The following is a 26,580-nucleotide window of genomic DNA, read 5'->3' as shown; positions in this document are numbered from 1 at the left end:
TCTTACATCCTGTGTCTCTTTGGTCGGTTGTGCAGTCTTTCATAAACTGCTTAACAATTAAAGATAATCTATTATGAAAATTTTTTCAGGCAAAACCTTCACACTTCTGTCAGATGATGGTGTTACCACGCGAGTTGTCCAACACTGTTTCGAAAAAATCGCCAACGATGAGATTCACAACTACAAGGTGAGGACCAAACATATTTAACATTTTGGTTTGTCTTACCAATCTCAGCTCTTATCGATGTGTATTTCTCATGAAAAGAAGGATGATGAAGAATTAAAGGCTGTCATACGGGCGTACTTGTCAGCGAAATCGTAACGGTGTGCTCTTCGAACATGTGCAAGGAGATAATTTGGAAATTTTTCTTGATGGATAATATGACTTAACTTGACTGCAAATATCCAGGGTAACATTTGAAGAAGAAATATAAACTCTGATTAGAAAATGCCTCTCCATGATGGCGGCGGGGGATTCAGAATTCAAGTTGTATCTGCATTGGATTTTTTCTTTATGTACGATTTAAATCTATCATAAGATTACATGCTTTAAAAACACTTTTGTTAAGACACGACAATGGATGCACGTAATCCGAGAGAAAAAGATGACATTTGATGTTCTTCGTTCTCAGGTCATGTGCTCATTTTTGCAAGTCTACCAAGAGAAGGTCTACGATCTTTTGAATCCGCGGTTTACAGTAGATTTACCAGTCAGAGAGCATCCAAAGAAAGGTAAGCGCGTTCAAGTGCCCTAATTCAATCAGAATGCCAAAACAAGATCGTAAATGATCATCGATCAGATAATTTCATACAGCAACATTGAAAATTTCTGAGTAAAAGCGGCTTTTATTCTGTAGTTTTCAAATAACTTAAACTCGCAAATCTTGGAGAAAGATGTTTTTCGTCTTGTCACGAGCGTGGGACAAAGGAAAAATTCTGAGTCCCCATGAGGAATCGAACCTCAGACCTTTGGATTCCGCGTTTTGATATTTTACCACTGAGCCATAGAGACTCTATGGTGAGCAAGGCCCAATAGGATCTTTCTCATTCTATTTACTAAACATGACGCTATCGACATTGCTGATCCTTGCTGTATGCAGGACGCGTGTCATATATGAACTTCGTACCGGGCCTTTCTCACCTTAGAGTCTCTGTGGCTCAGTTGTTGAGAATTCCGGAGCGCGGATTCCGAAGTGCTGAGGTTCGATTCCTCATGGGGGCTTTGAATTTTTTCTTTGTACCACGCTCGTAACAAGACGAAAAACATCCTTCTCGTTTTCTTTACCGAGCTCAAAACTTACCATCTGTCTCATTCCACTCACAAACCTTGTCTGATTAGTGTAATGACCCTGAGTGGATTGTGATTTCGAAGGTCTCGCCGGTTCGATTTGTAGTCTACGCTTACAAATGGCTGACAGCAAAGTCCCAGTCAGTCGGAGTTTTTAACTCTTAATACATTTAAGTATTTTCCTCACCGACGCCTGCTTCGCGTGAGCCGTTGAGACATGAACACCACGTTGCCAGTCGAGGTTTAAAACTTGCCACTCAATCACTGATACTTCGAATCCCCACGCGCTAACCTAACATAATGCGATAACGTATGTTCATCACTTTCCCTTTTCAGGAGTATACGTAGCAAACTTGACCCAACACGAAGTAAAAAGTGCTGGAGATGTATTTGCACTCTTAGAGATAGGAAAACAACATCTCGTTATCGCGGAGACCAAGATGGTCCGGCATTCCAGCAGGTAATGGCTTCAAAAACTTACTATCACTTCAGTTTTTTGTAGTTATTTGTCGTAACAATTCGATTTGTTCAACAGATCCCACTCAATCATGCAGCTTATTATAGAAAGAAGACTGAAGGCACACATTGCTAATGGTAAGGAGAAAAAACATTTCTTACGTCCAACGAAGCTATCTTTGCACTGGTAATTCGTAGCTGACAAAAATGAACAAAAACCTTTCTTTACTCGACAACTGCGCAAAAAATCTTTCATCTTCCTTCCCCTTCGTCCATACCTGATCCAAAGACTTTTATCCCTTGTGTTTCAAATCAATTTATTTCTTGATTTTGATGTAAAGGGACAAACAAAAGACAAAACTCTTCAGAGCTAGCAACTACCCACACTTTCAAGAAAAGTGCTCCTGGCTAGGATTCAAATTCTCGCACAAGACTCTCTTTCTTTGTCACTCACTCGAAATAAGAATTAAACGTCTTCCATCAAAACTTTTCACTTCAGAAAAACCCCCGAGCAAGGGTGAAACTACTGTATCCCACGAGGCAGTTCAAGAGTCCATCATGGCAGTCGACGAAACAATTAACAATCTCATAAAGGAACTGAAACAAGAAAGAAAAAGTCATCACAAGGTAAGGGACTAAGTTCGAATATCTGCGCAACCTTTGAGTAGACACCTGTATACTGCTGAAGGTAAAACAATACTCAACATGACTTTAGTTCAAACCAAGAGAGGTTTAATCCTCTTCTGGTTCAGACTAAGAGTCTAAGGTTTGGTAGAAAATGCATGAACTTTACCAAAAAAAAACCGTGCAATCAATCATTGTCATTTGAAAATCTTGTGTTGTATACACACTTTTCTGTATCGACTCTCTCAATATGTACTTCAACACAAAGCTTTTGAATTATTTGACGTGTTATCTCGTTGAAAGACCGTTTGGAAGGTTACTCGGCAAACTACTAACTACTATTCTTATTTCCTTTTTCAACATCAGCGTGAACGAGAGTGTTTGAAAGAGTTAATGGAGAAGGAGGTAAGATTTTGATAATAAAGCTTTATTGGGTTAATCCATGGGATTAAATCCACATGTCATCCTCGTCGTGGAAACGAGTCGAAGATTTTTTTCCTTCTCTGTCATTCACCTCCTTATAATGCGAAATGAACTGCTTCGGCAGATGCCATGAAAGAGAATGGTACAAATAATTGAATTAAAAAACCCTCATTCCAAAGGATTCCCATATCAAGCGCACGTTCTGCATGAAGCCCCTATCTCAAAAGTCTCCTCAAGCCCCTATCTTTGAAGTCCCTTTTCTAAGTCAATAGAGCTTACACCAAGCACTCACCTCTACAAGGCGGCCATCAGAAAGAATACTGTAGGTTTCCTTTGAAACAGGCTCAAAATACTGTACATTTTTCAACCAAACGTAACTTATGAACTTTTTGCTGACTTTTTTTCACTTACACAGCTCAACAATGGGAACAATTTTGAGGGCGATCTCATTGTGAAAGGAAAAATCAATTTGTGAGTAGGAAATCACATTAAAATACCATCCAAGAACCTTTCAATCATCCTTATTCTGCCAAACTTCCCAGATCAAGTAGCTTTATAATTTAAGAATGAAAAGTAAGTGAGCCTATACAGCCTGAAGAATGAAACTTGTGTTTGCACCGTTTATTATCAATACCCTTCTGCTAAGTCTCGTACTTAGACCTTCCACAGCCAAGCAGTTACACGATAGGACCTGGGTACGAGATTAACCTTTTACCACTGACACGCAATATCAATGTATTTCCGGCATTTTCTTAGGTGTGATTTAGCCGGAAGTGAAAGGTTAACCAAAACCAAGGCGGAAGGAGTACGATTAACTGAGGCGAAATATTTAAACACTTCACTATTGGAGCTTGGGTAGGTGGAGATGAACTTTGTAACATGTTCATGCTTTAAGGTTCAAGATGATAGATAATCTCAAACGTAGCTTGAATCCGTAATCCTCTAAAAAACCTCGAGGAGATTCTCATTTAGGAAATCAAATTTTTTTTTTACATATTTTCCTTTCCACATTAAATTACTTGACCCTTTGGCCTGCTCGCAACCAAATGTCCGCTTCCAATCAGTTTTTAACTCTGACTCCTCAGGAATGTGATCCACGCCCTTGCACGTGGACACAAGCGTCACGTGCCATACAGGAATTCTACTCTCACCAGACTCCTACAGGATTGCCTTGGTGACAATGGAAAAACAAATTTCATCGTAAGCGGCAAATTTACTTTCTTTCTTTGATTTAGGTTATGCCCCTTAAGATGTTTTCTCGCTCTTTTTCTGTCTATTTTTCATTACAGCAGTTACACGGTCTTTACCATCCTAATTCAATTTATCTCAGTGTTGCTATTTTTCCCACAGATTTGCATAGCACCTTCCCTCGGCGAAGTAAACGAGACCAAGTGCAGTTTAAACTTCGGTCTTCGAGCCATGAGAATAACCAATGTGGCCCGCCTTAATGTTGAGGTGAATACATGAACTACCACGAGTGTTTGCTAACAAATTCAAATGGATTAAAGTAATGGTTTCTTAAAAGGAGAGACTTAGTCTGGAGACTTTCGAGTTGATAGAGATATGAAGATAAATGGACGAGATGAGGGAATTTTACTATCCTTCCCTACTTGGTAGTTTTCGATTAATGTGCCGTGAAGTCTTTCCTACGAGCAAAAGTGAGAAATTGTGTCATAGTTGTTTTCAATCGTCATCAAGATGTTGTAGGAGTGCAATGAAATTAAAATTTCTGCTTAAAAATTGCGTGACGAGATGATGATAGATGATCCACTCTATGGGGGGAAATTTTTAATCAAACATTTGCAGTTTTTATTACCATGAGTCAAAGCAATTTATTCCCATTTCTACGATGGCATTTTCATAGGTGGACTATAAAGTATTGGCTGAAAGACTGGCGAAAAAACTCGAGGATCAAGGTACGAGGAGGTTGAATTCTATTTTTATTACCGAGCACAGTCCTGCTTTAATTTCAGTTGCTTAACAAGACTCAAAATAAATGCTGGGGTTGAAATTTAATTTGTGTGCAGCCTATTCACCTCTCGCTTTCCATTTCCTATATTTTAAATAAACGAAGTAAGTAAAAAAAGCAGCTAGTTCTAGTCCGGCAAGTCGATGAGGAACGACCTCCGCTAATCTGTGGCAAAAGAACTAATCGTCCTGCAACATTAGTTAATTGCAGGCTAATTGGGTATGCACTCTGAGGTAGAAATGAAAAAGCAACACATTTTCAGAGCTCAGCTGTTTCTTTTGAAAATCGCTCTGGCAAAGTGATAGTTCACTGAGCCAAACATTTATTAAAGTACAATGAAGTTTTCAACCGACGGTGTGATTCTGTTTTGTTTAGAAATTAAATACAAGTTCGAGAAGCTGGAGTACCTCAGAGAAATACAGCGGCTGAAATCTGCAATAAGCTGTTACCAGGAGAGCGAGAATTTCGCAGGAAAAGATGTAAGATTGATTATCTATTTTGCTAGCCCTTCACCAACATGGATGAAAAAGCGATCGCCAACTAAACCTGAAGTCAAACGAAACCTTAAATTTAACAATAACTAATATGAACACAGTTAATATGAAAATAAGAGAAAATTTTTCACTGTGAAGTTGGCGTTGTTTTATACTTATTTTTAAATTGTTTGCATTTCACCTTTTTGTAGGAGTTAACTTCTATCAAATGCCCACCAAGAGCATGCACAGCCACGGGTTTCAAGAGATCGGGTTTTTTTTTAAGTCGTTTTTTTTTTATTTCCTTTTTTTCACAGCACGAGAAGTTAGTGACAGTAATTGCTAATCTTTCCAAAAGTGTCCAACGAGAGAAAGAGGAGAAGAATAATCTTCAAACAGAGCTGGTGTGCCTGAAGAAACAAGTGTCTCAACCAATAGGAACAAGTGCCCCTGATGTCGAGGCTGTCTTACTTGCCGAGCTTATGTCCATGGAATTGTTAGCAAATTTACAAAACCCGGATGCAGCTAAGGGAATCCTTTTAGATGACTCACTTCCAGCCAAAGTTAAAAGTCATCTGGCATTGGCTGACACCCAAGAAACACTTTTGAACAATGCTGGGTGTTTCTTGCAGTTGTTAGACCTCCATCTTGACACTGAACTGGATGCAAACGAAAGAAAGCGGGCAGCTTCCGATGCAAAGGAATATTTGCAGTTTAATTTATCTAAGGCGGGCTCGGTGGAATTGTTCTCCAAAGACTGCTCCATCAAAATTTCTCCTAGGGGTGTCCCTAAAGAACCCTGTCTCAGCCTACCCATGTACAATAGCAGTCCCGATGAAAATTCCTCTGGACTGGCGGGTGGAGTGCGCAGAATGTTGGGTAAACTCATGGGTCGAGAGAGCAAGGACAGGACGTCAGTTTCGCCTGGCACACATCCCAGCGGCCAAGCATGCTCTGTTCCTAGTGGTGACGTTACCCAACGTGGGCATGATCAGGAAGACCCCATGATTAAAACCAAGGCATTATTAACACGCCTGACCAGCTCTAAGGAGAAGGTGGAGCAGCAAGTTCTCAGTTTATTGTCGACGTTGTTTGACGAACAAATCACCAAAAATGAAGGTCAGTAAAAGCCAGCTTCTTAGCACAACTCCCTCCTTGTCGTTATCTCATAGATTTTACCAATAGGCTATCTAAGGACTATAGGTTTGTCAGTTATTTAACGGTGAGGTACAAAGGTTGAGTGACGTAACCGGGGAAGCCTTGGTTCACAACTTTTCACAACAGTGGTCAAATGTGGGGCATGCGGAGCAAGTCAGCTTTGACCAGCTGTGCGCACGCACTTGTTTGGAAAATGTTACAAATAACTTGTGTCACAAATCTTACAAAAAGTCTGTAAAAGGAGACCGAAGAAAGGGAAACTAGACAAGGATCAACTTTTAGATCACTCGTTTGCTTTGAACTTTACAACGCCGTGATTTACAGGCATGTTTGTATCTCCTGTACGACACCTTTGCTCTGGCAGCCTGAAAATGCGATGTTAGGCAGGCTCTTGGCCATTTGAACGTTTGACCATTGTGTTCTATCTAAGTCACTGGCAGGTTTTAACTTATATTTACTTAAATCTTAGGACAATGTCCGCAATGGAACGAGCTGGGAAATAAACTGACTAAGCTGATCATGTTTCGACGCAATAACATGCCTGGTAGGTCGCAAATATCATATTGTTCCAATCTCGCTAGCCTTTCCCTATACTAATAAATAACTAAATACACAAACAATAACAGAAAAGTTATTCTGGTCAATACAACACAGCTGGTTTGTTATTTCAAGAACTACGTCAAGCTTATGCTTATTTTCCTAGGGAAAAGTTGGGTGTAACAATGGCATAACATGCTCTTCATATCTAAATTTGGGAGAATGGTATAAATTGCTTGAGCCACTTACATCTTGTTTTTAAAATTCTATTTTAGGTTTAAGCGAGGCAGATATGTGGGCTAACTCTGAAGACTTGAACGCAATCTTGGAGAATTGTCTTCGCTTTGTCATTATTGATAAAGCTCTGCTAGCATGTCTCCTGGTGATTGAGTTGCTGGACCTGAGACAGGTATGTGGAACACTGGAGGATAAGAGAAAGCTAGCTAATCACAATGCTTCAGGAGAGAGCACCGCTACGAACTCTTCGCCTCAAAGCACTCCTCCAGTAAAGACCACTGGTGGTAAGAAGAGCTCTTCTAACAGCAAAGACATTGGGTCAATTTCGCCAACAGCATCCATTTCACCAAGACGAGAGAAGCTGAAATCTTTGAAACACACCAAAACAGAACTGGAAAAGGAAATAACTGAGATGCACGAAGACACGACATTTCTTGAAACAGAACTATTTTCGACCATGGAAGAGAGAACGAAGGTCGAAGAAGAACTTTATGGTATCAAGAGCCACGTGACAAAACTTCGATCGGAATTGTTTCATCTAAAGCTTGAAAAATCTAACTTGGAAAGTGACGTCAAAAAATCAAAAAGCCAAGAAAATTTAGAGCAAAGTGGGAATTTTGAGTCACCAAAGGAACCTGTGCCCCGAGGATATCCTGAACTCTCGGACGTCATGGAAGCTTCGCATGAGAGTAACGACAGTGAAAACAGTTCTCAGATGTCCGATGGAAATGAAACTAGAGAAGCCTTCTTGAAAACGTGTATGGAAAATATCTCAAAGATTTATACGCTTATGCCGGAACAAGCCGAAGAAATAGCGAGTGAGGATGAGATTTCCGACGAGCAAGAACCAACACTTTCCGATGCAAACATTGACGACAGTGATGAGGAAATCATTATCACAAAACTTGCCCGTAGCCTACGCTCACCTTGCGCAAGTCCCAGTAAAGAAAAAACGTTTGATGCGTCGTCGCCGCACAAGAGTGGACAGAAGCAACCGGTTGTCGGTGACGGCCAAAAAGGTAAAAGCAACATTGGAAATGAAGTAAATGAGGACTTAGGGGGCAAATCGAGAGAGGCATTAATTAAACAAATACAAGAACTCAAAAGGAAATTGCACAAAGCTGAAAATGAGTTAACTGAAGCCAGAGAAGCAAACGAAGATTTGGAGGAGGAACTGGATCACAAAAAAGGCCAGCTAGCGGAAGCACAAGTGACCATAACAAACCTGGAAAACCAGATCGTCGATGAAAAAGAAACCTGTGAAGAAGTGCGACAACAGTACTTTAACGTCAAAACACAAAACGAAATACTCGATGGAAAGCTGAAGGCTTTACGATCGGAAACGGAGAGGCTTTTAAGAGATAGCAATAGCAGCAACGCTGTTTTCAGATCGCCGGAAAGTTTACGCAGAGATAATCCACTATCACCACTCAAAACAAAGGCAAAGTCTCCTCTCAGGTCACCTACGAAAGCAAAGGTTCCTAAAATTGATCTACGAACTCCTCCGCAGAAGCAGCTTGTCTCAAATGAGATTGAATTCATTTCTCTGGTAGAAGAAAATGCAGAGCTTAAAGTCAAGTTAGGGAACGCAACACAAGAAAAAGTTCGTTTGGAAAAATCACTTAAAATTGTTGAAGAAAAGTCCTTCAAGATGAAAACTGTCATTCAAACAAGTGAGGATGCCTGCAGTCGGTTCAAAGAGGAAGTCTCAGAGATCACCAAGGAAAAGGTTAGGCTCTCCGGTGAGATAACAGATTTACGAAATACAAATTCGAGCATGGCAGAAGAGCTTCAGAGATACCGGGAAAAATCAACACGTCTCGAGAAAGACATCGAAGCGATCGCTTACATGAGCACGCGACTCGAAAAAAACAACAAAATACTCGAAATGGAAATATCGAAAATGGAATCTGAGCTGTGCTCTTGGAAAGCCAAGCACGAATTGCTGTCTCAGGAATGTCAAAGACTTGATCAAGAAAACCAAATAGCAAGGAAAGATCGAGAGAAAGCTCTTCTTGAGCTGGGAGCTATCAAAAAAGAGAAAAGTCATTTGTTAGAACAACAGTTTTCAATTACCGAGGAAACGGTAAGAAGAGAGAAGCAACTTAAGGACAACGAGGAACGATTCTTTGAGTTGGAGGCTGAAGTGACCGAACAGAAACGGCTTAATGCCAACCTCCAAAAGGAGCTAGCAGGTATGGCCGAGTATCAGGAAGCGTTAGAAAGTGAATACTCCAAAGCAAAGAACGAGGAAGACAAGTTGAAGCAAGAACTGGCAATAATTAGCTCCCGGGTGATAGAATTTGAGACAGAACTTGCCTCGGCTACACAAAATACCCAGGACCGTGGGTTGAGTACTGAACAAAAGTCTAGCAGTTTGAGCCTTCGAGCCACTCTTACAGACGAGCCAAGCCACAGAGGAAAATCATTCAGCGGAACACCAAGTAAGAAGTTTTATACCATTACTCATACAAGTGAAGACGAAATTGCCGACACATCTTCTTCCATAGCGGAATCACCCGCAGATGAAGGCAAGATTGTGGAACATGAAAATCAACTTTTGAAACTCGAAAATGGTTATTTACAACAACAGTTGGCGGAGAGTGAGCGGGTCTTAGCTCTGTACAGGCAAGATCTGGAGAGCGCTCATGATCTCATCGACAAACTTCAAGCAGAGGTGAAGACATATGCCAATGAAACAAAGAATGAAGCTACCGAAGACGAATGTAAAACTCCGTCAGACAAGGATGACACTGTCCAAGAGATTGAAGGTTGCTCAGAAAGTACAAACGACGAATACAAGTTACTTGAAGAAAAGCACGCTGAACTGACGAGAGAATACGAGATTCTTCGACGGCAATATCAAGAGGCAGTTACTGAGAAGGAAAAAGGAATCAACAAAGAGTCAATTGCAAATGCAGCTTTGAAGAAAGTCACATTCGTTGGTGAAAAAGCTAGCAAGAAAATCACGACATCCCAGCGAGATGTTGTACATCAGCAGAACATCCTGCAAGATCGAATAACAGAGTTGGAAAGTGAAAATATGAAGCTGAAAGTAGCTGAGGAAAATTTAGTAGTGGGTCTGAACACAAACAGACAGCTAGAAAGGTCACTGGAAGATGCAAAACGGGTGCAAACGACTCTGGAAGAAAGAATAGCCATGTATGAAAGTGAAAAGAAAGATAACAAATTGAAGCAAACATACATGGAAGAGCAAGTAGCCCGTCTGCAGGAGGAGAACGAGAAGTCAAGAGCCGAATTACTTGAGCGAACTAGAAGTACCAGTCACCCATTAAACTTTCAGCAAATTGTAGGTGATGTTCAACTTGGCAAAAGAGCTGTTGACAACGAACCCAAAGTGCGTAAACTTGAAGAAGATCTCCTGAAAGTTACCAGCGATAAGCTAAAACTTGAATTTGAGTTAAGAAGTGCCAACGCCGATTGTGAACGACTTAAGAGTGACCTTCATCAAAGCGAGTCCGAAAGGAACTTGTTAACCACCCAACTTAATGACAACATAGAGCGAGCAGCAAACCTTGAAATACGACTGATGGAGATGCGGTGTTCATGCGAGACAATCAAAGATGAAATTAACACGCTTAAAAACCAGAAGAGACAAGAAAGTTTTCACCTTCATGAGGCAAGCGTCTGTAAAGAGATATTGGAAAAGCGGTTGGAAGATGCACTCAAAGAAAATAACTCTTTCCATCACGAACTCGAAGCTCTACGTGAAGCACGAGAGGAAACCATGAAGAAGATTGCTAAGCTAGAAAAAGCAAAAGAAGAACTAATTAAAGAAATCGGCGAGGTAAGAAAGCAGGGAGAAGTTAAGCAGAAAGTACCTGAAAGGACAACGCATGAAAGCAAAAAGGCAGATTGGCCGATGAATATAGAAGCCTCTGAAGAATCGAACGAATACAGAAAGCTGCATAGAGAAGACCAAGAACAAGTCACAATACTCCAAGATGAGCTAAGAAAAATTACCGAAGATCACAGTCAGTTAAAAATGGAATTACAGGAGATAAAAAGTGTAAAGGAACTTCTCGAAAAGCAGATTGAACACATTAAGGATCAGGGGTTAAAGGCAAATGAGGACGACCCATTTGCCTCGAATTCTAAGCCACAAATGGCCAAAGAGGATGAGCAAGAAATGAGCACAAATGACGAGAAGGAAATTGAGGAAAAGACCAAGTTGCTTGAAAAAGAGAAAGGACTTTTGGAAAAAGAGCTAACCAGGGTTCAAGACGAATGTAACAAGCTCAAGCAAAAACTCTCAGATATTAAACTTGCATCCGAACCGGGACAAGAGGATCACAGAAATGAGAATGAAGAAAGGCAAGAACACTTGGAGATAGAGCTTGAGAGGTTACGCGACCTAAACAAAAAACTCGAAAACGAGTGTGAAGATTCTAATAAATTAATACAGGAGCTGGAGGTAAAGACCAAGGCATTGGAAAGCTTGGAAAAAGAGCTTCACTGCTTCCATGAGGAAAACGATCGACTAACTCAGGAGGTGGACATAATTCAACACACAAGCAAAGCCATAACAGATCACCAATCTACCAAGGAATCACTGGAAGCGGAAAAATCTCTTTTGAAGAAAGAACTTGAAAGTATTCATGACTGCAACAGAAAACTTCAAGCAAGGATAGATGACATGGGTAAGGAGCTTGAGATAGTTACCGAGCAAAGAGAGAAGGTAAGTTCAATAGAGAAGATGAACGCTTCCTTGAACAATGAGATTGACAAGTTACAGACGATGCATCAACATCTTGAGAGCGAATTGGCAACAACACATGGAAAGATAAAAGAAATGGAGATCGCTAACGATGCTTTGAAGAAAGAAAACAAAGCTTTGAAGGGAAGGATAAATAATGAAGTGCATCGGCGGAAGGATGATCACAAGAGGGTACCGAGTGTAGGGAACAAATTGAAGGACACGTTAAAACAAGAACAAAGTGTCGCAAAGGAAGACAAAGCAAGTTCTAAATCGGAGGGCGAAAATGGTGAAGACAGTGAAAATGATACGCGACAGATGATTGAACAGCATGCAAGTGAAAACACTACGTTGAAAGATGAACTAGACAGTGTTACGAAAAACACTCACGACATCCACGTTCCTGACCAGGATTCTCAGAGTGTCACTGTTTTAAAAGAAACAACCGAACCTCAGCCAGAAAATGAAGAGTTCGACGAGTTGAAGAACAACAAACTGACCAGTAGTCGCGACCAAGAAACAAACACTGAGTCCGGAAATGAGAAGGTCAGTGCTCCCTTTTCAGAAGACGTGAAAGCTGGGCTTTCGTTAATGGCAAAAGAAAATCTGCTATTGGAGAAGAAAGCATCGTACTTCGTCAGAGCACAGGTGCAGCTAGAACAGTCTCTCTCAAAAGCAATGAAAGAAAACACTTATTTAAAGAACAAAGTCAGCGAAACAGAAAACGTCCTAAACATACTTCGCGAACGTGTCCATGAACTGGAGAAAAATTCAGGTGCCTTGCCGTTGATTGACTTGAAAAAAAGTGTCATGTTGTCCAGTGACAGTGAGAGCGACTGTGATGCAAGTGAACTACCAAACAGTGGTGACAAGACAGAAGGCCAGCGTATGGACAACGAGTTTGCAAGTTTGCGAGAAAACACAGAGGAGGGGAGCAAGATGGGGTCTTCTCATGAGGACAGTAAATTACTCCCAGTCCCATCTAACGTTGAAAAATTACAACGTGAACTGGAGCAAGTAACGAAAGAACTAGAAAATCTGAAAAGCCGAAGGGAGATGCAAAAGATTAACTCGATAGAAAAAAAAGATTTTGGGACCCAAAGTGAAGAAGACGAAACTCTTCTTAGACAAGAACAGGAAAATATACTTTTGAAACAAGAAAGGCAAAGTTTACTCCAAGAACTTGAAGCGGCGACAAATCAAAATAAAGCCGTAGAAAATGATCTGAGGCAGAATAAAGAGTCTTGTATAAAGCAAGAGCAAGAAATAAAGCTGTTGCTGTCATCGTACAGCCAAGAAAAAGAAAGTTTGTTGAAAGAACTTGAAAGCACAAGGCTAGACTGTCGTAAGGCAAAAGAGAAACTTCGAGAGTTACAACAAATCGATTCTGAATTTGCAGATATTCAAAAGAAAAGCACAGAGGCAGAAAAACTGGTGACCGAGCTCGAAAAAGAGTTACTTTGCCAGACTGAGATGAAAAACGAATTAAGGAGAGAACTTCAGAATTGTCAAAACAAGCTGCAGGAAATAGAACAACTGGAAACACAGTTGCGAACTTGTCGGAGTGAAATCGAAGATCTACACGCCATGAACAATCAGCTGAAGGGAGAAATGGAAAAAAGGAAAGATGAGAATAATAATTTAATCGATGAATTAAAAACCGTCAAGGTTAAATTACGATCATTGGAAAAACAGAAAAAGCAATCAATGAATCGGGATGCTAACATAAAAAATCGCCAAGATCAAAGCGTCCAAACTTACTCCACCATTGATATTTTTGTCAACCGAGATGAAGAAGGTCCTAAAGATATAACTGCAGCAACCGATGTAAAGGAATCCGGGAACGCCGTGGCTTGTCAACAATATCACGACATCAATAGTCACAGGGTCTTTCCACAGTCCAGCGAAGTACGTAGTGAGAGTAACAAATCAAACAAGGCTGGAGACAACGAGGCACAGACATCCGAGATCAATAAAATTCTAATGGATAACAATCGCTTTCAGGGACTTCCTATTCCAATAATTATAATAACCCAAGAAGACGATACTGCCACAATCAACAACGAAAGTAGTACAGGACTAAATCTGTGTTTAGAGGACTTTGAGAAAGATTCGCCAAATGATCAAAGTACTCCTGGTGAAGAAAACCAACAAAACACTTCTCCCATGACGACGAAAGACGATGTCGAGCCTTCAGTGTATGAACAGATTATTCCTATGGAAACATCATCATATCAAGAGCAAAGCGCTGTAAAAAGCGAAGTTCAAACGACGAAAGAAAATTTGAAAACCAAGAGTGACTCAGATGGAGATGGTGAACAAACTCTACGGAATGGTGAAAATAACCAAGAAATAATTAGTGAGCCTGAAGATGGTTCTAAAAAAGATGAGTTGACCGTGAGTCCTCCTCAGAAAGATGTACAACGGGATGAAGATCTTCCCGACGGTGGAGAGGAGGAGTCCTTGAGTTTAAGATCAAGACGTGAATTGGAGTGGACAATCTCCAACCTAAAGTCGAAGTTACAACAACGTTCTGAAGACCATGAGAAGAATCAACAAGAAATTGGCTCACTTGAAGAACAACAGCTGTCCATGAAAAGAGAAATCGTTTCGTTGTTGAGTGAATGTGAATCACTCAGAGCAAAGGTAGCTATATTACAAACGCAGAATGAAGCCGTCTTGAAGGAACAGATTCTAAACGATGAGGAAAACGAAGAGCTCCAGCAAAATATGCAAGACCTCCTTGAAGAAAAGAATTCAATCGAGGAAGCTAAGAAAAAACTTGAAAGTGAGAAAGCAAGACTGGAGATCGAGTTGTCTGATGCAATTGAAACAAGAGAGGCAGTGGAAGGTGAGTTACTTCGCTCCAGAGCCGAAAATGCAAGTGTATCAAAACACACAACGGAAGGACAGTGGTATGATATTAGTGAAAGATATGCCAAATTGGAAACAGTACTTTCATGTGTTCTTGATGAGAACTCAAAAATGACTGCAGAACTTTCAGCTCTCAAAGCCGAAAACAGCATGCTTAAGAGCTTCAAGATTATGGAAATAACAGACAACTGTACGCAATTTTCACCGAGAACGACAGAAGATGAAAGCGATGGAGATAGGACACATTCTTCAAGGAAGTCTACATCGTCTATTACACAACATTCTCGGCTTGGTGAAGATCTTACAAATCAATTGCATTTAGCTAGTCCAAAATCCACAGAAGCAAATCAGGTTAAAGGCGATGAAGAAGGAACAACAACTGATGAGTTTCCAGTCACTCCCACTCCTATTGTCGAAGTCAATCTTAAATCTGAAACATTTGGAAACAGATTTGGTGATGAGCAACGTCAAATGGAGAAAAATGAAGTTCCCACTTTGATAAAAGGTGACAATGGAAGAGAACACCGCGCCGCAGTGAGCACCGAATCATCATCGCTGCTACCTCTTGCTAAAAGAAATATCGTGGAAAGTACTGAGCTGGAGGCGATCTCAGTGGGAAAAAGTTTGCGCAAAAAACACCAAAGAAAAGCCTTAAAGGAAAGTTCCTCTTTGCATAAAAAGCATTACAAAGCTGACGGAGCTGAAAAAGAGGAGTCGGATGACCATGATTCGAGTATGGAGGTCCATACTAGCAGCTCTCTCGTTTCGATCACAGATCTCGACGTAAGCATCTCTTCTGATCAAATCTCGTCAGAGGATAGCTCCATAGTGGGTTCAGAAATACGGGTCCTTCAAAGGATGCAAAAGGAGCTCGCAGAGACGAAATGCAGTAATGTTCTTGTTAAAAATGAGTTGGCCATTATAAGAAAGCACAACGCAGATCTCCAGAGTCAAGTGCAAAAGCTACTCAGCAGAAACAACCACCTGAAAACGAAAATGTGCGACAAGGCTTTATCTGTGAAACGGATGGAGAAGGAGGTTTCGAACATCAAAGAAGAGAATAACAAGCTGCAACAACAGGCGATGATTCTTCAAGATGAGATGGCAAGAGTGGAGAAAGAAAAGGCCAAATTTGAACGCAACATGTCTGCAACAAAATCTGAGAACAAGCGACTAAAATCCGATCTATCAAACATTAAAGCAGAGAGCTACAGAACCATGAAAGAGCTGGTAAACTTGCAAAGTGAGAATAGGAAATTGCAGTTGGACATAGAGAGGCTTAGGGAAGACTCAAGGAGACTAAATGGACCTTGTAGTGACGACTCCGCGTCGCATGAACTGCCATTCTGGGGATCTGTGTCTCGCGGTGACAGGAGCACATCGCGCAGGAGTTTACAGGAAAAACAAGTCAAACAAAACACGACTCATCTACACGATAGAGTGATTAGCGATCTTACTTTCTGCCAGCGGCAAACGTCAAAAGAAGATTCGCAAGGTCCGGTATGTGAGAAAACGTCTCCTCGACGTTTCAAAAATATTTTATTTGCCATTGAATAAATTTAATCATAACAACATGTTTCACAACAAACACAACAAGAGGCGCATCTCTAATTCGTGAAAATGAAGACGTTGTATAGTATTTTTGATGACACCATCTCAGGATTATTAGATGCCATGTCACTTTGGAAGCTTCTAAGATGATAAAAGCAGACTTTCCATTGTTTTTCTTGATCAATCCTCTGAATGTTTTTGTTAACTTTCACGCAGGAATTATCGCCACTGAATCTTTCCGAAGAGCTCCAGAAAAAAGACACTGATGACGACCAATATGGCAAAACACTTATTGGATCCGGTAAGTTATGTATGGTCGTTTTAATTGGTCTACCTGAGAAGATAGTACTCGAGGTAAAGCTAAAGTAACAAAGAGTTCTTGGAATTTCTCGTTTGTGGTAGACAACGACCTAATAGGAATCACTAGTCTGTTTGTACACTCTTAGACTTTCACAAATAGCAGGCAACTATGGGAAAAATATGTCACAGCCACCTGGAGATCACTTTACATCACAGAAGAAGTAACAAGTAACAGGGTACCATTATCCAGCAGAAACTAAGCACTTATTTCTCTCGTTAGTTTAAATGTCTTGTAAGTATGAAATGTCATTGCTTTATAAATAGGAGACTCGATCAGCAGCGAAGACAGATCAAGATATTCTGAACCTGTGTCACGACGAGGAAGTCAGCTCTCCTTCACCAGTGAAGCAAGTCACCCTGGTGAGGGTAGTGATCCAAACGAAATTGAACACCACGAAAAAACTGAAGACGAACACGAAGACGAGCTAGGGGACAAAAGCAAAAGCAAAAGCAAGAAAAAGATCAAAACGATTCTACGGAAATTCCAGCACAGCAAAAAAACCAAGTCTTCGAAGTAATTTGTCTTTTGAACGAGTCATTATGTAAGATTTCCGTCAAGTGTTCACAGACGTATAAACACGATTCCTTTCATGCAGATTTGTAAATAAGAAAGAAAACAAATGTACTGGGTTTCATTGTTCAGTTCTTAGTAAGAATTACCTTGACTGAGTATATACGTTAAACATACAGGTAAAACATAAGGCTGTTGTTATCGTAAATGTCCACTTTCCAACTCAAGTGTAAAAGAATTTCAAACCATTTCATAGAAAAAGGCTAAATGCAACATGTGTCAATGGTAGTCGACTCGAATGAAGATAAATCGCAGAAACCCTCTTAAATCAATGATAAAACTGAAACAGGTGTTTCTGATTTTGTGCTTTATATTTCACGATATTTTCACTGAAAAGAGAAGATTAATTTTTTATGTAACAATATATTTAAACATTATGCAATACGTTGGCCAGCTTCTAAGGTGAGGCTAAATTCTCTTGGTAATTATTTTCCTTCTGTCTTTATACTGAATACAGTAGCAAAATTATAAAAAAATTATACTGCACGAGTACACTGGTATATTGGTTTTTCAAACGTCTGACGGTACTGAAAGCGCATGAGTGAGTACGATAGGTTAAAAGCACCATAACATTTATTTCAGTATTTATAAACATAAAAATAAGTTAGCACTTTTTTCTTAAAATGGCAATGCTGTATCAAAACGAGTAACATATCAATGCTTAAGTAAGGGCATTTGTCAGTGCCTTTAAGACACTGTCAGTGAATAAATACAAGACAATAAATATCGATCAAAAACAAGTTCAGTTTCTTTTAAGACTATTGCGAGATAACTAGAACGACAAAAAATTGACCAGCGGCCCACTTGCACACACCAAACACTTGCAATCGAAAAACTGCTACTGACATCTCTTGACTGCAACCGCTGTTCAGTGCCATGTGCATCGAAGGAAAATACATTTAACCCAACGCACGAGTCAATGTGCCCTAGTTTCACGATTGAGGAGTATAAGTCTTTAAAGCGGATGGCCAGCCTCACATACGTTCACTATGTACCTATGCTCAACTCTCGAAATACAACTGTAAAACTGTCAAAATACGATTCTCTACCGGAGAAATGTTATGACATAGAGGGCCTAGAGGTATTCTTCTTTGGCAATCGCATTCTCAAACCCAACATTTAAACTTGAAAAACTGCTGCAAATCCGGATCATCGACGCTTTTACTATGAACTCCAGCATACACTTGCTTAAGCAGTTTACTATACTTGAAAGTCTTGTCGAGTGTTTCAACGTACTTCTCCAAGACAGTCAGACCCATTACTTTACCAAGCGAGATCATACTTGGACCCAGTCTGGGATCGTCGTATTTCTGATTCTTCATCAACAAACGAACCATCTCACCGTAGATGTATGCATCATCAAACGTCAGCGGCTCCTTAAACGGGTACTTGCTGTAAGTATCAACAGCCTTCATAGGGTCGGACTTGATCAGAGAGTCCGCTAATTCAATGTAAGCATCGTGAACTGATGGTGCCATTGAGATTACTTCTTCATAAAACTTGTGAGCTTCACTGATGCTGTCACTTCCCTTACGCATAAGCACGCGGGCCAATCCCAAACGAGCATTGTAGGAAGGTTTGTTGGGTGGTCCGCTGGGCTTCTGTTCAGTCGTGGGGTTGGACGTGGCAGGTTTGACCGGCGTGGATGGTGTTGTTGGGCTCTGTGCGACTGGCTTTGTTTGTGATGACTGTTTGGACAAGGCTTGTGGCTTGGTTGGTGAGCATGTCCCAGATTTATGAGCTGGAAGTAAAGACGTGGACAGCTTAATGAATCAAAGTATTAAAAAATACGAGAGTGATGCAACATATGTAAAAATAAGTTAAACGTGGGTACAGCTGTACAATAAGTGATGGCTAAAAATCCGGAAAACGTTGAGAAGCTGAAAATTCCAAGATTATTTGTAACACGTTGAATGTTCGTACGGCTGAAGAGCAGTAACTGAAAACGACTAAAATCTGGTAATTAATTCAATGCTTAATCCGGGATAGAAAGCTCGAAACCAGTCTCAAATACAGTCCTTAAATTCGGAACGACGGTGCAAGGGCTCGAGAAGTCTTTGGTTTTGAGACGTAATGTAATATAAAATACCTGATGGTTTGTTGGTAGTTAGAGTGCTCCCTCCTCTGGGAGTACCCCTCCCTCCTGTGGCAGCACCCCTCACTGCGGTACTAGCAGGTTTAGTCGGAGATGTCTTACCGCGGGTTCCGCCAGCTGGTGCTTTTACTGCAGCAGTTCCACCTCGAGTGGAGGGTGAGCTACCTCGTCCTCCCATGGCAGGTTTACTACGTGCTGGTAAATAAAGTGTAAAACGTAAGAAAAAAAAACTGAAAGCATTGTACTACGGCAAGTTTAATTTATGGTCGAAAACTGCGGAACCTTCCTGTGTAGTACGCAGCTTTTAATAAGAGGGGCACATGTCTTGATGTGTGTGTCTAAGAGCAAGGGAAAATCTTTAGGGCTTTTGAAAAAGTCGTATGGCAGGATCTGTTGAGAATCACTGTGTCTCATATAGGTTTACATGCCCAGTAATTTTCATCCTCTTACTGGTATTTTCTTGTATTTTCAAGGTATCCTCATGCTATTCCTCCTAGCGTTACTTCATCAGCCATTCAAAATCGTCTAGTATTGATCTCCTCGATAGGAAGCTTAATTTGCTTAATTTGCCAGTGGAAATGACATGAACAGCTCGTGGGGCAGGGGCAACTCAGGGTGGCTTCCACAACTTCTTAAATTTAAGGGAAACGCAAGTCTTACAAACGCTACAGTAATGAAAAACTTAAGTCACTCACTTGGTGTGGATGAACCTCTTCCCGCTTGGTTGCCACCTCGCCCAGCAGGGGATGCAGCCTTACCAGCTTGCGATGAAGCTGTCTTCTGAGGAGTTCCTCCTGCTGCAGCTGTTTTCTTTTCTGCCTCTTTCTTCGCTTCCTGTTCTTTAAACCACCGTTGTTCAGTAATCTTTACCGGCGCCTCTCCACCTATGGAAGAGGAGCCCTCAAGCTCAATGCTCGCTCGATAGCTCAGCTCAGCATCCTTGAGAGTTTGCTTAGCATTAGCAGAGGTAGGGTCATCATTGTCGTAGAGGCTCAGCTGGGCATCACCCAAGCGATATAGAGCACGGCTGTTACATGACTGAAGTAGCACAGCTTGCTGGCAGGTCTGAAAATGAACAAGTCATATTAATATTTTCAGTACATGAGAATTATGAAGCCTTAAGAAACTGGAGATGGAAATAAAAAAGAGAGAGCTGCCCATGGTAAATTAATATTTAGAAAAATTCTTTTAATCAGAGCAACAACTGGACAAATACTAGAGATGGAAATCAAACAACAACGGCTACCCATTGAAAATAAATTTGCAGAAGCATTCATTTAATCAAAGCAACAATTGGACACTTTTGATTAAACAGAGAGTCACGAGAGGACTCTACCATTCTCACCTTTTCTTTCAGTTCAAGAATTTGCTTTCCAGGTGGAATGACCGAGCAGTTTAGTAAAGCAGACAAATTCTCGCAAAAAGAAGAAATCTCGCCACTCTTTTGATTCCCTACGGCCTTGGCATCATCCAGCTTCATCTGAAGGAGAGCAAAATGAGTCTCGTATAACACCCACTCAGCTTGATGATAGGTGTCACCTCTGGCTACAAGGTTGGACAAAACGTGAGATGCAAGCATGGCAGCAGCATGAAGGACGTTCACTCTGGACATAACACCTGATGGTGGTTTTGTCATTTGCTTGCACACATTGCTAAAGAGACCACATCCCTGCAACCACTGTATGTTATCAGGTCTCGCCAAGTTGTTGGACGACAGGTTTATTTGTTGCCATCTTTCATTTTCCTTGCCTGGGTCATTTGCATCAAGGGTCATTTGGTTGAGCAGATGTTCAATCCCTTCTGACAAATATTTAACAGCTTCATTTTTCCTTTTGCCAGGACCATCTTTTTGTTGGCTCAAAGCCAAGCCAAGGTAAAATCTGCCAAGGACAACACACAAAAATCACAAAACATATCACACACTACATTGACCTTTGTAAATGGAATAAGACAGATGGTTAGTTTTAAGCTCAGTCAGGAAATAGACAAAGACATTTTTTCTGAGTCCCCATAAGGAACTCAGCCTCAGACCTCTGGATTCTGCACTCCAATGCTCTACCACTGAGCCACAGAGACTCTATGGTGAGCGAGGCCTGTTATGAAGTTCATATATGACATGCGTCCTATATCCTTCTGTTTTTCACACTGACCTTGCCTCAAGATTAGTGGGCTTTAATCCCACAGCCACTTGAAGACGAGACACAGCTTCTTCTGGTTTGCTTTGAAGTAGAAGCATTCTGCCAACATGCAAGTTGTACAAGTGATTATCAGCTCCATTTACCAGGGCATCTAAGTATTTTAGGTAGGCTTTGCCAAGGGATTCCTCTTCATTGCTTGCCAGCTGAGCTGTTTTGTTCTGTAGACAGGATCCCACATAAATTTACCAATGTTCACACTTGAATAATCGTCAAATACCTTTTCTCTGCAACTTGTTGGGGGTGGTACTGATTGCATTACAAAAACAAACAATGTAAAGTTTGGAGAATGGGTAGCACTGAACCAAAGTAGGAATCCACAACTATGCACAATCATCTCCTATTCACATTTGGCAATCAGACAGGAATGGTGTAGTTAGTATTTTTCAATTGAAGTAGCAAAAATTTAATTCACCAACTTTTAGAAAGGTAGGACTATTTGGAAAAAGGAAAAGTACTCATGAAAATACATTACACAAAATATCTACTTTGCATCATTATGGATGCTTCAGGAGTGAAAATGTTATTGTTCCTTGACAAACTGCTGTGGGTAATACATAAGATGGACAAGGCATTAGTCCACTATTAACAGAGGTCTGACCTACATCTCTAGTTCAAGATTCCCTCACCTGTGTAGCCTGTTTTGATTTCCATGCGTACAACTTCTGAACATAGTCTGCTCTGTCAGACTGTCCTTGATCCAGCAGGTAGTGATACTCTTCATCAATGGCCTTCAACTGGAGGGCAAGGGGAGCATTCCGTCCTGCTCCACGCATCTCACAGATGGCTTGAATATCATCCTCCTTTGAGCTCTCCTTGGATTTCATGTTGAAATCCATCTCATCATCATCATCAGAAGATTTCTTGAACAAGAGAAGCAACTCATTGGTAATTTGATACTGATCATGTAGTTATAATAAACTGTACTTACTATCAGCTCTTACTATCAGTTTTTTAACCCTTTAACTCCCAGATCAAATTTGTACTTCTCCTTACTGTCAACCATACAATTTTTTATGATTTTAGTTCAGAGAATTTAGTATCAGATCAACTAATTATTCCCAAACTGATATTTTTCTTTATTCTCATTACTTCTCTGGTTGATATTGTATTGACATTGTAAGGAGAAATTCTGTCTTTGTCACTCATGAGAGTTAAAAAGTTAAAGGTAATTGATAATTAGGGTTCCTAATATAGTGACTTGAAGAACAGTGGTTTCATTAGACAGCTAGGGCAATTAAAATTTGGCCAAAGAACTTGGGAGTAGTAAAGAGTTATCTGATATCTTATAGACACTTGGAAAGTGAAAAACTTTAATTTCATAATCATGAATGTCCTTTGGATAAAAAATGTTAACTTTGTAAAAGGAGAGATTGACTTGTGGCTTACTTGTAATGATATGATAAATAAAAGCATCTCAGTAAGTTTAACTCAACAGAAAGAAAAAATTTTCATCATGCTTAAATTGAAAGTAGTATTGTACCGTAGCTTCCAAAGACAATACTAATGAACTGCTAGAACTGCAAGGGAACCTGCCAAGTCCTTGTGTTGTCATAAATTGAAGACAAGAATATGGTCTGACAGCATGAACCACATTGAGTTGTAACAAAGGCATTAACTTACTTGAGGTTTGATGCCATAAACATCCTGTACATAATGTTCTTCCTCTAATACCTGCCCCAATTGAAAATGAAGATCTGCCTTTTTAGGTGATAACTTGATGGCTGTTGCAAACCACTCTGCTGCCTTCTCAAGATACCTCAGTGGAGAAATTTCTCCATCATAATGACCTGCATTTCCTAAAAATTGTACCACAAATCCAATGGTTTTAGAGTTATACCTTTTCACATAAGCCACTCTAGAGCATAAGTAACTGTCGCCATTAAAGGGATGTTTAAGTCACCGTAAGAATCCAAAGTAATGATGTGTGTTGCACTGAAACAAAAAAGCTCAACAACTGTGTAGAGACAGCTGTTTTCAGAGGTTTGGCATTCTCTATGATTGTAACAAGGAAAAGGAACGTTGAAAACATACACAAATGCTTGGCTCAGAAATTAAGATCATACTTAACCCTTTAACTCCCAAGAGTGATTAACATGTAACTTCTCCCTGTAATATCTAAGACATTATCTAGCAAACAGGTCATGAAAATACTCAAACTTATCAGGTAGAAGTTTTTATCTTGATCTAACACCAAATTCTTGTTACTTATTTACAAGGAAATGTGTGGCAGCTAGAGGGGAGAATTGACAATCAGATCTTGGGAGTTAAAGGGTTAAAGAATGATTCAGTTGATAAAAAAATTGTTTATTGACACAAGTTCCTCACCGAAAAATTGAATGCTTACACCAACATACTGATTCTATCTTCATTGGTCACTTTTTAAGAAGCTAATGAACCTTTTTAATTAGCAATAATAGCACACTATCGAAAATGTCCATGGTGTTTAGTGCAACAATGTTGTCCAACAATGTCAAAAAATATTGGCAGGATTTTCTGACAATTTTTAGGGTTTTCTATCATTGAAGTAGCTTGTAGAGCCTGAAGAGTTTCCAGTGAAGTTTGACGGCTAGATGCAGCTAGATGCAGCTAGATGCAGCTACATGCAACACAATGTTTGAATTTACATGCACAGTATTTGACAAATATTAATAGTACACTTGATTGCTGCCAAAAACAAAATAAACATCCAACAAGTCATGCAACAAAATCGGGCTTGATTTTGACAGAATCATTGGGATTGCAATTTAATAAGTTTGAAAAGGTTACACTGCAAATGTTCATCATAAATGCATGTACACTTTGTCTAATTATTAAAATTTAGGCATTGCACCAATTTTGGCAGAAGAGGCAACTTGTTTCAACAAAATGTACTCACCATGACGTGGTAAAACCTTGAAGCATTCTTTAATTTGTTCTTCAGCAGTCTTAACCAACTTATCTGCAGATTTTTCACTTGTTTCCATCTGAAGCTTCTTCTCCCATGCTCTAATTTCAGACTTGTGCTTCACACCTGTGTTGGTATGTTTACTAGTACACATGTAAGTCTTGTGTTCCTCCAGCTCGGAACTACGCACTGGTCGGTTACAGTCAGGGCAACCTTTAGAAGCCTCCTACATGCGCAAGAAATGTGGAGGCATATCAGTGTTCTTTGAAATATTTCAATTTCACAATTTTCTCTAATCTTTTCTCTTTCTTTTTCTCTTGTTCAGACCTTGTTCTTTATCCCAGTCTATTTACCTTGAATTTAAGATTCACTATTGCAACAATGATGTGAGTACTTAACTGTTACTAAATCATAAGTGTTGAATTGAGTCGTGAACAAAATTCAAATGTTCTGACTTTTCAGTCTACAGTTCCATTGAGCTTATGATGTAACCCTGCTTAAAAACAATTAGTTTTCATTTTCATGAGATAGACAATCCTCTCATTCTGCCTCCATCACTAATGAAAACTGGCCCCAATAAGACAGATGACACATCATGGTTGTACAGCAATTAGACAGTGTGGTACAAGAGAGCAGATCAGTTGTTGAAGTTGTTGGACAGTACACTATATGTGTCAACTGCCATGGTGTTGTTTGGAATTCTTTAAGTAACCAGATGGAGGCTGTTTTTGTTTTTTGAGTTTTTTTGTTTGTATTTTCATGAAGACAGTGATTATTTATTTAATTTCACGATTCATGTGCCATCTTAGTTACCGCTGATAATAACAGGTCAAATAACAGATCTTAGTCCAACAGTGATTACAGGAATTGGTAATTGCACTAAACACCAACAAAAGATGGATAATTTGGTACGAATCAACCACAAGAACAACAAAAAACTTATGTTTACAGCTCTCTCCTGCCTTGGTAAATATCCAGTTCTTAAACAATCTTACCTTTGACTTTTCCTCTAAATCCTTAGCTGGGACGAGCTCGCCAGATTTCTCCACTTCGACAGGTCTAAAATCACACTTCTGCAGGTGAGACCCCAGATCACAAAGCTCGACTTCCGCATAACAACCCCAGTGCTTGTAAACACAGAACACCTGTTGGGAAGATAACTCCTTGTCTAGCTCAAATTCATCGATACGCCATACATCAGCCAAAGGAGAGCCATCTAACGGGTCTACCTTTGAGGTTCGAGTTAGTTCATCGATGCAGCGCTTACAGAAGACATGCTTGGGGTCACTACCTTTAATGGACTTTGGACGATAAAGAATTCCCAGACAAACGGGACACTGAAACCTCAGTTGTTGCTTCTCGTCTGAAAATGTAATCGGTCTTGGGAGCCTCAATCTTGAGATCACCACCACGTACGTTTTCTTATTGCTGACGTCCGGTGAGGTTACCTCAACTTCAACAACTGTGTCGCCATATTTCAAAGCTGTTGGTTCTTTCGATTCAGTTCCATTAACTTTAACTGCAGTTTTCTTATCAGCTACGGCGGGAGTTACCTCAACAGAAGAGCAAGAAAACGGAACAAAAGCAGAATAATTTGTGATTTTGGAAGCAAAATTTGGAGAAAGAAAGCCAACGGAAAGTTTGAGTTCGGAGAGAGACGCATCACTTGCAGACAACCGCGTAACGTGAATGAAATAATTTTTGATTGTGCTTCCATCTTCTGCAGTTACTTCTATTTTAACGGGAGTAACTTCTCCTTCTTTGAGAGGTACCGTCTTTCCACCACCACTTCCCTGTAAACACAAAAATAAGATTGCAGGATGTCTACATATCGAGCTTTCATGCACGAACAATAATTCTCTGGCGCGAACAATAATCCTCACCGAAATGGAGTAAGATGCGCCGGAATCACTTGTAAGTGGATCGACTTTGATCTGACCAACATCACTTCCAAGAGTAACTGCATATTCAGTCGTGTTATGATGGAATTTCGGCGTTAGTTTTCCCGGAGAAATGGAGAGCTTTTCCAAGTCAGCGTTGTCCATGTTGCCAGGAACACGAACCTTCAAGGGTCCTAGGTAACCAGGTCACGCAACAGACGCCCTAGATAATTGCGTGACCAAAGTAATTTAGCCGTGTATTATTTTCGTGCTATTACATTGCAA

General features: G+C 40.2%; 2 protein-coding genes across 2 annotated transcripts in view; one reads left to right on the top strand and one right to left on the bottom strand.

The window, feature by feature from the left end:
• LOC131792007 (centromere-associated protein E) overlaps nucleotides 1-17,593 on the top strand; it is a 21,335-nt gene extending 3,742 nt beyond the window's left edge. Inside the window, exons 6-22 of the mRNA XM_066169599.1 lie at nucleotides 90-187; nucleotides 633-732; nucleotides 1,625-1,748; nucleotides 1,824-1,882; nucleotides 2,244-2,371; nucleotides 2,735-2,773; nucleotides 3,207-3,262; nucleotides 3,548-3,646; nucleotides 3,877-3,991; nucleotides 4,142-4,246; nucleotides 4,656-4,707; nucleotides 5,136-5,239; nucleotides 5,551-6,352; nucleotides 6,861-6,935; nucleotides 7,204-16,256; nucleotides 16,524-16,608; nucleotides 16,932-17,593. Of these exons, the coding sequence (XP_066025696.1) occupies nucleotides 90-187; nucleotides 633-732; nucleotides 1,625-1,748; nucleotides 1,824-1,882; nucleotides 2,244-2,371; nucleotides 2,735-2,773; nucleotides 3,207-3,262; nucleotides 3,548-3,646; nucleotides 3,877-3,991; nucleotides 4,142-4,246; nucleotides 4,656-4,707; nucleotides 5,136-5,239; nucleotides 5,551-6,352; nucleotides 6,861-6,935; nucleotides 7,204-16,256; nucleotides 16,524-16,608; nucleotides 16,932-17,185 (11,348 nt within the window). The 3' untranslated portion in view covers nucleotides 17,186-17,593. The remainder of the gene's footprint in view (nucleotides 1-89; nucleotides 188-632; nucleotides 733-1,624; nucleotides 1,749-1,823; nucleotides 1,883-2,243; nucleotides 2,372-2,734; nucleotides 2,774-3,206; nucleotides 3,263-3,547; nucleotides 3,647-3,876; nucleotides 3,992-4,141; nucleotides 4,247-4,655; nucleotides 4,708-5,135; nucleotides 5,240-5,550; nucleotides 6,353-6,860; nucleotides 6,936-7,203; nucleotides 16,257-16,523; nucleotides 16,609-16,931) is intronic.
• On the bottom strand, nucleotides 17,554-26,580 carry LOC131792006 (uncharacterized). The gene is made up of 10 exons (XM_066169586.1): nucleotides 26,299-26,580; nucleotides 25,411-26,208; nucleotides 24,407-24,641; nucleotides 23,152-23,327; nucleotides 22,158-22,391; nucleotides 21,484-21,689; nucleotides 20,679-21,213; nucleotides 20,029-20,398; nucleotides 19,328-19,528; nucleotides 17,554-18,979 (listed from the first exon to the last, which is right to left on the bottom strand). Exons 1-10 carry the CDS (start codon nucleotides 26,458-26,460, stop codon nucleotides 18,345-18,347), a joined length of 3,552 nt encoding a protein of 1,183 aa, XP_066025683.1. The 5' UTR covers nucleotides 26,461-26,580; the 3' UTR covers nucleotides 17,554-18,344.

Source organism: Pocillopora verrucosa, chromosome 7 (genome assembly GCF_036669915.1).
Source record: "Pocillopora verrucosa isolate sample1 chromosome 7, ASM3666991v2, whole genome shotgun sequence".
In the NCBI taxonomy this organism is placed as follows: domain Eukaryota; kingdom Metazoa; phylum Cnidaria; class Anthozoa; order Scleractinia; family Pocilloporidae; genus Pocillopora; species Pocillopora verrucosa.
Note: the sequence above shows the minus strand (reverse complement) of the source record. Positions and strands in the feature narration are given on the sequence as shown.

What these genes read in the sequence shown, in the direction of transcription:
- LOC131792006 (XM_066169586.1), bottom strand. Translation starts at nt 26,460, where the DNA reads ATGGACAACGCTGACTTGGAAAAGCTCTCCATTTCTCCGGGAAAACTA. An exon ending in GCGCATCTTACTCCATTTCG is followed by an intron (nt 26,209 to 26,298) that starts GTGAGGATTATT and finishes TTGTGTTTACAG; the next exon opens with GGAAGTGGTGGTGGAAAGAC. An exon ending in AATCAAAACAGGCTACACAG is followed by an intron (nt 21,690 to 22,157) that starts GTGAGGGAATCT and finishes TCCTGTCTACAG; the next exon opens with AACAAAACAGCTCAGCTGGC.